Source organism: Sceloporus undulatus, chromosome 5, assembly GCF_019175285.1.
Source record: "Sceloporus undulatus isolate JIND9_A2432 ecotype Alabama chromosome 5, SceUnd_v1.1, whole genome shotgun sequence".
Lineage (NCBI taxonomy): Eukaryota > Metazoa > Chordata > Lepidosauria > Squamata > Phrynosomatidae > Sceloporus > Sceloporus undulatus.
The window spans coordinates 123,804,875-123,818,938 of NC_056526.1; the positions used below are offsets into that span (position 1 = coordinate 123,804,875).

General features: G+C 39.8%; 1 protein-coding gene across 1 annotated transcript in view; it reads right to left on the reverse strand.

Annotated features, from left to right (window-relative positions):
* SGCZ (sarcoglycan zeta) overlaps positions 1-14,064 on the reverse strand; it is a 610,988-nt gene that overhangs the window by 36,402 nt on the left and 560,522 nt on the right. Inside the window, exon 5 of the mRNA XM_042468999.1 lies at positions 7,512-7,634. Within this exon, the coding sequence (XP_042324933.1) occupies positions 7,512-7,634 (123 nt within the window). The remainder of the gene's footprint in view (positions 1-7,511; positions 7,635-14,064) is intronic.

Here is a 14,064-nt window from a genome sequence, read left to right on the forward strand (position 1 = left end):
AAATTCACATTACATAGTATCAATTGTGTTTTCTACAACTAACATGTTGGGATGATGAAGGACTAATAGATTTTAGAAACTTTTTTTTCTTCAGACTACAGCTGCCAGAACATCCCTTCCAGCATGGGCAGTAATCATGTTAGCCAGGGGACTACTGGGGTTGCAATGTGGCCATGTGCCCCCAACATTTTTTTCCAATTTCAAATTAGCAATGCCATTTAGCAATACAATTTACATTTTCTATGTCACTTTATAGTGAACTCAGCACTCTGTAAGCAGTTTACAATCTATAAACTAACTTACAATGACAAATGGGTGAAGAACATAGGTGTGACCTAGCGCAAAAAGTTTGGGTGAATTACTATTTTATGTAGTGTAGAGCGCTTCAAAGGCAATTAGTCCAGGCTTCTCTTCCAGAGCCATGGCAACTAATGACCATATTGGTCAGTTATGATGTCTTATGTTAGATTTAGGACATTGTCACTGCTTCATTCTCATTTGTAATCATGACACTATTGACATGACTTCATATTAACCCTGAAACCCACCTAAAAAGACAGTCAGCTACTTGGAACAATAGTGGTTTGTGCTGCTTCCAATCAAGTGCAGCAGGATGATGTGACCTCTCTCTTTTGCCACTGAGTGAGGCTGTGGGGAAGGAGAAGGAAGGAGTCCTGTGGGATCCTGTCACCAACTCTTAATTCTCACTGCACTCACAGGTGGGAAGGAGCTGGTTCTATCAACTTGCAACACTTCCAGTTGACAGCAGCTCTTTACTGCTGATTGGCTTTTAAGGTGGGTTTCAGAGAACTGATAGGAAATTGAGGTGTGGTAATAACAACAACAACAACAACAACAACAACAACAAATTATTGTGACTATATGTTTTGTGCAGGATCTTGACCCTAACAGGGCATGGTGTAGTGTTTTGGTGTTGGAGTAGGAGTCGTGGAGGAGATAGGGTTTAATTCCTGCTCAGCCCTTGAATCCACTGGGTGATCTTGGGCAAGACATACTATCTCCAGCCTCTGGGAGACAATTTCTTCTTAACCAATTTTACCAAGAAAACTCAGTGATGGGTTTGCCTTAGGGTTGCCATAAGTCAGAAAAAACCTGAAGGCACACAACAATAAAACAACTTGGCCCTAACATTTCCCAAGAAATGAGAGACTTGCTAAGACAACAGTGTGGACACTTTTCACATATCACACAAACATTAGTAGGAAATTCTGGTCTAGATTCTGAATATGGGGCTCTTCAGACTGGCCATCAATGCTGGCCTGGGGGTGGAGTCAGGGCATCATGTCCCCAGGACACCTGCACTGGCTCTGCCCCCAGGGTGCTGTGATGCTGTGTGCCATGCCGCACTGCACATGGGGTCACAGCGCTCCTCCGGCACTGCATCCGACTATGGTGCCCTTTCCAGGGTGTGAAAGGAGCCACTTTTTGGGAAAGGTACGATCAGTGCCACACGCTGCGGGTGCTGCAGCCCCAATCTGAATTAAGAATGGGGGCTGATTGTACAGCCCCAAAGTCATATTTAATTATATATTTCAATCAAAATCTTTAATTAACTGGTTACCTATCCCGGGCACTGCTACACTGATTTTAAAACGATTAGTGTCCGCTTCAATTTTCTGGTCCATGGGGATCCTGCAAGGACTTCATTAAGTCCACATATACAAAGCACTTCAAAAACGACACTGGGACAACTGGCCAACACTTTCCCTCTGGTGAACTCACTGTTTTTTTCAATCTCACATGCATTCATCTATCAGCGAACAGCTCTTGCAGTTTGCCTGCCAGTTATCCTTTACTGATTTAGATGCCTCTCCACCTAAGCTTATTTCCCCCTCTGCTCACCCCAGGAGGGGATGGAGGAAATTGTAATCTACACGAGAGGGCAGGGGGGAAGAAAAAAAGTGACCTTGTATTTATCTTTGATTTGATGAAACCACCCAGCCATGGCTACCCCTCCATCTCCTCCCCATCACAAGTGTCACATTCTTTTACTATTTGTGACTTTTTCCCCCAGTTCTCCTACCACTTGTTCAGCTTGTGTCATCTTTGTTTGACTTCAGTTACACAGCATACAGTAACTTCCCTCTCCCCCTGATTGTTCACGCATTCATTTGTCGTGATCACATGCTCTCCTTCCTTCATTCCCCACCATTTCCATGCAAGTGGCAAGCTAATGAGGAGGGGATGGGGAGGAGAGAATGTATGTAGTCACATGAGTGAGTGATGATTGGAGGAGATGGGGTTACAGTGAATGTACCAGTCACTAAAGTCACTGAAGTCAAAACAAAGATGACATCAGGTGTGGTGAGGATGGGGGGAGAAGAGTACAAGCAGCAGAACAAATGTGATAATTGGGCAGGGGGAGAAAGAAGGAGGTGTAGTCTGCTCTAACCCCTCTCCACTGCTCTCATGGCTGAGCAAACAATGAAGGAGAAAGCCATGGCAACATACACTGGGTGAACCCACCAAAAACACTCCTTCCTCTCATAGCCCCATACTGACATCCACACCAACACATGAATTTTCCACTCAAATCCAGAGTAAAGTGCTACTTTTTTCTCTCCAGATTAAAGCCTTGAGGCAATGAAAAGTCCCAGATTTGCCCTGAATCCTCCTGTACATCATCTGGACTGTTTGCAGTGAAAATGAGATGATATAATTTCTTTTTTCCCATGTAGACAATGCTTTTGTCTACTCAACAGTTAGATTTCCTGTAAATAACTTTCTTATGTATTTTTTTATTTTTTAAAAAATCATTTCATGAATACAGACATTCCGGGAAACTGTATAATCAAGGGTTTCTTTCCCCTTTCTCTCAGCTCCCTGGAGACCATTATGATATATTACCTCTTGTCTTTTATGACTTAGGTTTTCAAATAAAACAGAAGAAGTAGAGGTTCAAAAATGTTTAAAGGACATAAAAAGTTTTGAATCTGGTTTTTCTTTTTCTTTCTTCTTCTTTGGTCTTTTGAGTGCATGTTAAAATCACAATAACCTAATTGAAAGATATGTACAGGGCAGCTTTGACAGAGCAGGAGCAAACTTCTAAATGATACCTGGAAAAATACAATGATAATACTATTAATGTCAAAAAGAATGCTCTTAAAAGCATCAGCTGTAAGCACGGAAGTTGTAAAGTTCAGATGTTATGTTCAAGGTTTAAACCCCAGCATGTGTACAATAATCACAGTTGAATTAGCATTCTCAAATGACACTTTGTCAAGATGGCACAGCTATTTTTCTTAGCTACAAGATTCACAAGATTCCTTGTGAAAAATCCATAACCAATTCTGGTTCCCCCTCCCTCAAGGATCCAGCAATACATTCTGTCAGGTGTGGGAATTATTTGTCCCTCCAGATGTTATTGGACTACAACTTCCAACATTCCCCAACTTTAGCTATGCTGGCTAGAGCTTCCATTAATTTCAGTCCAACAAAATCTGGAGAGTTGCACAATTCCAAGCCCTGCATTACATGAAAGATACATTTTGGCATTGTGTGATTCAGGAATTTGAAGCAGAATTTGTTGAAGAAACCCAATTAGGACTGGGACTGAGTTCAGGACAGAGGTTATTTTAACAAACTTTTACCATGATGCCAGCTAATCTACCCACTCACCATACCTTCCTCTTCTGTTGAGAAGAAAATGATTGGCATGTTTGGCTTTTGCACAAAGCAGTCTCAGAATGGACTTGGAACAAATGACTGAAGGATGTAAAGGTGGCAAAACAGCCAGTATCCTGCAGGTAACCTACAGTTGGCCTGGGGCAACAGTGTGATCTACTGTTGTCAGGCTGTATTCTGTGCCATCAACAGTCATCAAAGATGGCTTCATGTCATTTAGCTTTGTGGTTACAAAATAATGAATGATAGTTTGAAGTTATAGCTACAACACTGCCAAAAGGCATTATATTCTGCAAGCTACAAAGCCAGAGATAACTTTTGCCTTGCCATTGCCCTTGAGCTTGACCTCAGATTGTGTTGTTTTTAAATATTTCAGCAAACACAAGCAAGTTCCAGTGGTTTGCCTCAGTTGGTCTACATTATATCTTCTGACATGATATAACTGATGAAACCTGGCAAGCTACTGGAGTGCAAAATATCCCAGAGATTTTTCTGAGAGGGGGATCCAAACATCTCCCATCATATACAAGGTAAGGATGAACAGAATATTTGAAAATATTTTAAAAATGGTTGAAATACATGTTTATTGAGTGCTGAGAATCTGATGTGAGAAGAATCCAAAACTGATGAGAATCTTCACATTTCAGAAATTATGCAAAATTTGCAAGTGTTTGTTTTGCATAGAAATCAAGATTTTCTTAGCAGGTAATCACCTTTCTTGTTTGAAAAATAATGCAGAAATATGAATTCATGCAAAGAAAAGTGTTTTCTATGCAGTTCAACCATGTCTGAATTTTATGCACAATAAATCCCCAGTTACAGTATATGCTGTTCAGAAAGCAGGCTTCTACATGGGAAATAATATTTCAATATAGGAATATTAATCCCTGCACAGAAAATGCTGATTTTTCTGTGCAGAAAATGCTGATTTCTGTGCAAAATAACCAGGTCGGATTCCCCCCCCCCCCCACACTCCTAAATTGCAAATAGCCTTCAAAATCTAAGACTTTCTTGCAGCAGGAAGAAAATTACTGAAATTACTTATTGCTATCTTCAGGAAGAAACATAGCATCCCCAATACAAATTCAAATACCAAAGTCCTGTATGGCAAAAATGTAGTATAATAGTTCCTCATGTGGAATTATGTTACCACTGGCCATTCAGAATCCCAGACTAACTGCTGAGCCACTTCACCCCATTCCTCATTTTTGGATGGTGAAAAAGGAGGGAAAATGGAGAATCAGCTGGTTACTTCCCCATAGCCACATACAGAATGATTACATGACTGGAGCTATCAGCTGATAATATAATAATTTTATGTCTAGCTTCAGAGGAAAAGACATATATGTCTCTCTCACTGCTCATTGACATACTGGACATACTGTAATGGGCATCCACAGGGATTTCTGCAGGTTATCAGAAGGCCCCTGTAGATTATGCTCTTGTACAACATCCAGCTACAGAAAAATAGCTGGACATATCTCTGCTGAGCCTCCCCATCTTCAATGATATGGACATGTCCATATTTTTCTTGGGGGGGGGGGCTGCATCACTTAAAAGTTGGATTGGGAAGGGTTTTTTTTAGTCATTGGACAGTCAGTAAAGAATTTTGGTCTGCACAGCAACCAAAAAGTTGATGTGTATAAGTTGGACTTGCACTATCATAACTCACTAACATGATGACAGCCATAATGTATTTTATAGCATATTTTTAGTTACATGCAATACAGTTTTCTGTTTACATCTCTTAATAAACATATTTTGTATACATTTTCCAGTTGGAGAATTGAATTGCAAAACTCACAGTACCGAGAATATAAAAATGTAATTGCATCACAGTTTGTACATGGATTTGGGAAGTGTGAATTTAGTTAGTTTATACAAAGATACAAATTGAAAGAATTTCTCCCCATCCCTTCTGCCAAGTTGGCTGTGTTGTATCCAAAATACTTTCTGAAAGTTTCATAAGTGTCTCAGCAAATCTAATATTATACTGGAAATCGTTTAACAACTTGAGGGAATATAATTCCTCAGTTGATGTTTGCCTTCAGGTTGCTTTCAGCTGATGTGGACTCTAAGGTGAATCTATCATGGTGCTTTCTCAGCAAGATTTGTTCAGAGGAGGTTTGCCATTGCCTTCTTCTGGGGCTATGAGAGTGTGACTTGCTCAAGATCACACAGTTGGTTTTCATGGCTGAGCAGGCATTAGAAGTCTGGTCTTCAGAGTTGTAGTCCAGTGCTCAAACCAGTACACCATGCTGACTCCTGCAATTTCTTAGTATGTCCCCAAGAAATGGAATATATGTGTAATAAGAAATAGGTTTCAGCTGCACTCATTCATTGTGAAACTTCATTAAATACTCTTGACAGTGTACTTTAAATGTGTCCCCTTAAGTTACAGAGAAATAAGATATGACATTTTGAGTACAGAGAACTATTGCATACACTGTATAATGGCAGCTTTTATGGTTATGTCAAGGAGGGGACATTGCCTAAGTAAACTTTTTAAATGGCAGAGGAACCATAAATTATATTGCATTAATGATGGCATATAAAATAGAGGTGCTTTTGGAAAGTCTGTCTCTAGAGAAAATAGTTCTTCTTAGCCTAAGAATATCTCCTTAGTTCACAATTTCATATGGTTTATACAGTGGTGGAGCTTTTGGACATACATAAGAAAAGGCCTTATAGTCATGGATTATAAAGGGGAATCTTCATGTAAAAAAAACAATGGTACAGTTATTTAACACTTCTCAATATACAGTGCGCCCTTGGCTTACATGGGGGATCCGTTCCAGACCCCCCCCCCCGTAAGCCAAATAATGTGTATGCTCGAGCCCCATTCACTTGAATGGGGCTTGTGCACATGGTGGCAGCACAGTGGCATGGCAGTGCATGTGCGCCATGAGGATGCGCCCCATTCATTCCAATGGTATGTGTCACCCCTTGCGCCCTGTGTGCTCCCACGTGGCTCTCCATAGATTTGAGCGAATCCTCAACCCCAAGTATAGCATGCCTGCGTATAGCATAACTGGTATAATTAACCATGTAGAGAGATGGTTTTGTTAATTTCAATTTGTCTCTATTCTTCATTTTCCCAGCTCCTAGTTTACCCTACTTATGAATTTGTTTGGAACTTTTAAAAAATCATGAAATAATTAATACACATTTCTTCTAATACACACATGTCTATACACATTTTCTGTACTGTGGCCTAAATCCTATTATTACTCTTGATTAGAGAAGACCCATTGAATCAGTGACGTTTACCTACATGCTGTTTTACCATTCAATAATTGATGCAATAGGTCTACTCAGGTCAGAATTAAGTAACAGATTTCTTTCCAGTATGTATTTTTGCATGTAATTTACCATCTATACAATGCTTGTTGGTATATGGATGTGTGTATGTATCTGTGTGTGTATTTGTACACATGTGGTATAGTGGTTTGAGCTTTGGAAAGGATTCTGAAAGACCAGGGGTTGAATCCCTACTTAGGCACAGAAAGCCACTGTGTGACCCTGGGCAAGTCATACTCTTTCAGCCTCAGAGGAAGGAACAAATCTTGCCAAGTAAACCCTGTGACTAATTCATCTGAAGGTTGTCATAGGTCAGAAATGATTTGAAGTCACACCACTAACACAACAACACACAGGTTTGCAGTTTCTGTACACACTTAGTTGTTATTCAAAGAAACAAAATTTGAAAAACTATGCGAGTTATGAATGGCAAAGTATAACTGCATTATGATTTGTGTAATGATACAGGAGGTCTACATTTGCTGAATATGTCAACTCAACAAAATCCCTTCTCCTTATTCAACATTTTAAAAAATAATATTAGGGACTCCATTGGTACCACCAACCTGTGACTTTAAGTCGATCTGCTCCAATAACAATCTCTTCTTCATCAGCTGAGAAGAGGACCCGCCCATCTTCACTTGAACTTACTTCAAATCTTTTACACTGAGCTTCTACAGAATCAGCACCTAAAACAGAGAAAATGACATCTTAGGTCAATCATGAAAACACGCTTTTACATTCCCAAACTGGAATGTTTTCAGTGCTCAGCTTCAAGTGCCTCCATTTCTTATCATATTGAGAAGCTGGATCTGATAAAAAGAAGCCCTGCTACATGTAAAGAAACCCAAGTGAATGTAGAGAAAGCCCAGGAATCTCTTGGCATTTTTCTTTGGGTTCCAGCTACACTTTCATAAACATATGTACATTAAATGCCTGACTAAAGTGTTCCTGAATTTCATTAAAGATCAAACTTTCAAATATTTTTTTCACTCATAGTTTTATAGATTATATTGGGGCTTATCAATACTAAATGTTTTTGAAGGCATATCAACCATCTTCAATACTTATTATTGTTCAAAGGGATCTTTGAGATGAACTGGAAGAAAGAATGGGATTTTGTAGACTTAAGCCTACTTCCTCGATGCATCTACGAAGTCTACAAAAGCTCATGCTACCAACTTCTTTCTTTCTGTTAGTCTCAAAGGTGCTACAAGATTCCTTTGTATACTGATTTTCAAGAATAACCTGACTATTTCTTTGAATTCTATTTGTTATTGCTGGCCTTCTTGATGTTATTTCTGTCCTGCCTTTTCCAATTTGGAACTTAAAGCAGCTTACAATTTCTTTATTCATTCATTTATTTAGAGCATTTATAACTCACTCTTCAGCCACAAAGGCTCTCAAAGCAAATTAGTGTTGCCAGTTTGACAGATCCCTGCCCTCAGGTTTACAGCCCAAAAAGATATGACACAAAAGGGGAAGAGGATGGCAGTGGGAAAAGGGATCAAGTCCAGCAGATACCAACAGTTCATCTGTCCCTTCAAGGCCAGGACTGTGGCAGTTGGAATGGAGGGAGGGTCCTACATCTGCTTCTGGGTTACAACATTGTTAAAAATCTACAAAATGCAAATGTTAAAACACAGTTAACCAATCAGAAAAAAAAATCAAAACCAGATTAAAACATATATTAAAACACCCTCACCCACACAGCAAATAGCAATATCTAACTTATTGTGTAAAATGGGTCTTTGCTTCTATGCGAGAAGAAAGTAGGGAAGATGCCAGTCTGACATCTCTGGGAAAGGACTTCTAGGGCTTAGGGGAAGCCACTGAGAAGGCCCTCTCCTGTGTTTCCACTAGATGCACCTATATGGGTGTGTGACGATCCCTCGGGTCCAAGCAGCCAAGCAGCACCCTGTTCTTGGCTCTTAGCCTCAGCAGATCCTTTAATTTCCCTAATCTCCTGGGTCTTTGTTCCCATTCCTTGCTGAACTGAATGATACCTCTTGAGATCCTCTAGTCACACTGCCACCACCCAGTGAATCTATAATGAATTCCTCTTAGCACACACTGGGACCTGGTAAGGACTTATAGTTTCTTTCCCTTGCTAGCCTAAGCAAGCAACAACTGAGCTAAGGCACATGTATAGGAGTATAGGGACAGCAGATACTTTTAAAGAAAGTATTTATTGTAACTACACAGTATAGTTACCATTCATGCAAGGCCTCCTTACCTTGCAGGTAGAGAATACATAGTTACAAGATGTTCATTTCAGGCAAGCCAAAAGATAAATATAACAAAATCACAGAATCCTAGAGTTGAAAGAGACCCCAAGTGCCATCCAGTCCAACCCCCTGCCATGCAGGAACTCTCAATCAACGCATCCCTGACAGATGCCCATCCAGCCTCTGTTTAAAAACCTCTAAGGAAGGAGACTCCACTACACTCCAAGGGAGTGTGTTCCACTGTCAAACAGCCCTTACTGTCATGAAGTTCCTCCTAATGTTGAGGTGGAATCTCTAGCCTAGGCATTCTAGCTAACACATTTCCTAAGCTACTCACACAGAGATGGGTTCTGCCGTTCTTGATGGGTTTTGGCTGCAAGGAGCTGGTCCCCATTGCCCAGCTCAAACCATATCCCTTAAGCATGCCCTCTTGGCACAGGCCTCACAGCTGGGCTCCCAAACAAGGAAGACTCACAAGGCCACATGGGCCACACAAGGAAAAGACTCACAGCCACATAGGCCACACCAAGGAAAAAGCTCAAGCCACATGGTCTTGAAACTCCCAGTCCTGTTCAACTGATTGGCCAATTGGGCCTTAAACATAAGTCTGAGAGAAGTCCTCAAATGACTGGTGGCCCAGTCATCATTACAGGGTGGTAGGACACTGAGAACAGCCTCACCAGCAAATCTCAGAGTGTAGACTGGTTTGTAAAGGAGAATACTGTCCTTCAAATAACCTGAGCTATATAGGGTTTTCAAGGTTACAATCAGCACTTTGAATTGTGCCCAGCAATGGCCTGGTAGCATGCAACTTGTTCATTTACATGTAGTGGGGAGAATTCTGTTGGTCATAGATACAGTTGTAAATTATGCCACAGCTGCATATATCTTTTTAGTAATTGTGGAATGAACTATCTAATCTGGGAGCTTAGGAAAGATGCTGTTATCTTTGTGGTTCCGGCTGAAGAAATGCGACAAGATGCTATCCCACTGCTCTTTCCTGGCCACTAAATGGCTGTGGGGACTTGCTCTGGCAGCTGACAGGTTGGCTGCATGTAGTGGAGACAAGGAGGTGAAGCTTTGTGCTTTGCAAGCTGCTGTATGATCCCAGCCCGTGTCCCCCAGTAAGGTGTGTGCATGTGTATGTGTGCGTGCGTGCGCACGTGTGTGTGTGTGTGTATTAACATAGAGACACAGCTGGGATTTTACCTGCATTTCCTAAACAAAGGAAGCTAATATTTTACAAAGTTGGGAGTCTCAAACTAATGTATAATGCACATTATACATTAATATATTAGAAGTGTGTGTGAGTGTGAGGCAAGCATGTAAACTGGTGTGGCAATGTACAGACAGGTAGTCTATGTGTATCCAATAAATGACATTACAAGGGTTTGGTAACAGTTTTGTGACTTGCATGAACTTAGGGAAAAATCAACAGCACTCTATATGAGGTTCCTTTTGCAACAGCTCACAGTCTCATCGTCACATATAATTTTTAGTTGGACACCTAAGCCTTTTAAATGCACACTTTCATATGTAATGTGCAAATGAAACAAACATTTATTTGAAAATACATATGTCTGTCCCAAGGATATTAATCATGGAGCAAGGGCTCACTACAAATACACTTCAGGAAAACCTTGCAAATCCGGGTTTGTTGCTATACATTGTGTGGCATCGCTTGGCTTGTAGTTAACACTAATGCCATACACATAAAGGTTCCTCAGAATGCTGAAATTCAAATAAATAAGCCAGGCATATTATTATTATTATTATTATTATTATTATTATTCAGCTAAGAAACTCCTTCTCATCCAGATGCATTGTGTGATACATCTGTAGTAAAATCCCAGTGCCCTAAATAAATATCATATTTATAAAGTTCATTATAAGCCTAGCACACAACCCCTAAAGTACAAGTCCAATTTATACTGTATTTTTTTCCTTCCATTTATTCTTTATCCAACTGACCTTTGTTCTCCACCATTGACACCTCCTTTCTCCAAACTATGTCCTTGTGAAGGAAGGGTGCTGGTGATGAACATTTTTGTCAACAGCAGAATCTTTGGTTTTAGGCATACATCTTCAGATAATCTACTGGTGCCTGAGAAAAGGAACCTCCAATGCATCCTAGTTCTTTCCTTTGAATCTGGAACTTTTGTGAACTCCACTTCCCAAGTTCTCCATCAGCAGGAGAAGGGACTATCGAAGCAACCAGCAGGGTAGGGACATTCATGACTTAAAGATAAATACCCCACTGTTACAATCTTTCTTCAGCATCATTCTTTATTGCTTTTTGGAAAGGTAGGTTTTGGAGAAAGGGCATTTAATGAGGAGGTCAATGGGTTGCAGTGACATTAAGGACTTAGCACATTTTTAGGGGAAATGTTAATTAAAAAAGTTTTCCAAACTCCCTCTGGGATAAGCTGAAATAACTGTGAGGCGAATAGAGGGAAGCACATACATCATTAGTTCTGTTCTCATCACTTTTAAGCATCTTGATTCCTGCCATCAGGAGTACTAAAACAACACAACTCACAACTCTTCATTAAAACCTTGTAGACCAGCTATCAGTATGTTTTTCTTTTATAAATGGGCATACGTTTTTACCTTGTTCCTGAAATCTAGTTTCAGAATATTAAGCATAATCATCTTTATTATACTCTATACGTAGAAGCTGCTTCCAGCTGAACATTTGTTTTCTCTATCAAGATAGCGACTGACAGTTCCTCACCTCCCAATATAACCATTAATCCTCATGGTAATTGTTCTGCAAGTGTTTTACAATGTTACCAAGCTTTCTCTTGAATTGATTCCTAGATCTCTCTCCATTTAGATTTGCTGCTGATTGCAAAGCATGGCTAAAAGCAAAGTAATAGATAAGGGCATTTAGAATAATTTACTTTATAGCCCAATATAATGTGATGCTCTTTGTGTTAAGTCCATAACTTTCTTGATTCTAAAGTGGAAATCCATGACTGATGATAGGCTATTATCTGCATATAGAATCAGTTTATGTTCTACAGACCCCATTCAAATTCTCTCAATGATATTATTCATTCCTATTGATATTTCCAAAGGGCTAATGAGAAGATGGAAAGCAATACATTTTCACTTGATACGCTTAAATGAATACTGTGTGTTTCCTGGTGCCCTTTGATAGTATTTCAATAAAAAAAGAAATTGAACTGTGAATATTAATTTAATGGGACATCTCCCACATCCCAAATGTTAAGGTATTTGTCATCACTCAGTATCAGCAATAAACATATTCTGTAAATAGTCTTGAACTTGGCCTTCTTGTCATGAATATACTCTTATTCTCCACATCAGTATACCAAATGCCAGAACAAGGAGGACTGGAGACCTACTTTCTTTTGCTGTGAAACTTCACTATTAATAAGGGCGAGATAGAATACTGGAGCTATCTAACCAGTGGGGGTTAGAGGCTCTCTATGTCACTGCAATGGTGAATCCACATGTAATTCTACATTGATTTTGTTCTTAAATGAAGGAATGAGTCATTTTCTTCCCATTGCAAAAAAAAGTATCTGACAACTCCAAGGTTTTCAAAGACTATTCATGGTTTTGGACTCATTCTGCACAAAATGTGCAAATGGTATTTTTTGCATGGAAAGCAATATTTTCTGCACAGGGAAAAGTTTTTTTTCCTGTGCAGAAAATGATGTGGTTGGAGGTTTATTGTGCACAAAATCCTTATTTGCCAACCCTCCACAGAAAATAGCATTTCTGAAAATAATGTGTCTCTGCAGAAAATGCTGCTTTCTATGCAAAAATAGCATGTATGCATTTTGTGCAGAGTAAGTCCTGAACTACAAAGATTCTTGCTAGTCTAGGATTCTCTTCATCAGGGTATCCCCACACATGAGAAACATGCTTTTCAACAATTTAAAAATATTTTTGCCTTTCTGCCCCTAACTGATTCTGAGTTTTAGTCTGTTCAATGTGTTGAACCTATTTTGGAGATACAGTTTAGCATCTTACGTAACACCTTTAAAATTCTGTCTAAAACCCAGAGTGCATTCTCCACCCCACTGACATGGAAGTCACCAGCTGCCATGGTGATCTTGTGATGCATGAGGGCAGTATGGTTCTACATACAACATTTCATTAATATTAATATTAATATTAAAATGGGTTTCATTAAAGGAGATGTACAAAAAGGATGAAGATTCAGATGAGGTGCTTGGAAAATTAAAACCAACCACCTGTAAACTTATCACTGGTGCATCCTGAATTATTACCTCTATCTGATAAAGAGACAATGGCAGGGGTCTTGTGTCCCTAACCCTAGTGAATATGGAGAGACAAGTGCATGTCTCAAATTCAGCATATTATTACAAATAGTCCTGCTATTTCCAGATTTTGTATCCTGATAATGGGGGAAACCAAATCAGCAGATGAATTACTGGCTTCTTTTTCTAGAATCCATTATTTAGCTGTATACACAGTGGGATTTGGAATGTAGCATTTAAGAATTTACACGTCTTAAATCCCATTATGGAAGAAAAGCAGGATATACTCTTGAATATAAATCCTTGAAATAAATAAAATAAATAAAAAAGAATAACAGATATGTCACTAAAGGGCGAAACAGAACACCCTGAAGGAGTGGCCTGCCACTGTTCCTTTGAGTGCTGGATCTGGGCCCTGGCACGCAGTTGCCATGCCCCCACTCTGTCCCAATCTGGCATTTTTCTGGGCCAAAAATAAGTGGCAAAATGCCCCTTCTTTTTGGCCCAGAAAAAGAGCACTCTTGCTGTGGTGGAGGCTGCAGCTTTTCATCAATTATTTGGCACAGCATGTCTAAACACTGCGCCAAAGAAATGGTGTGACATTGGCATTGGGGAGGAGTTGGGGCATCTGGCAT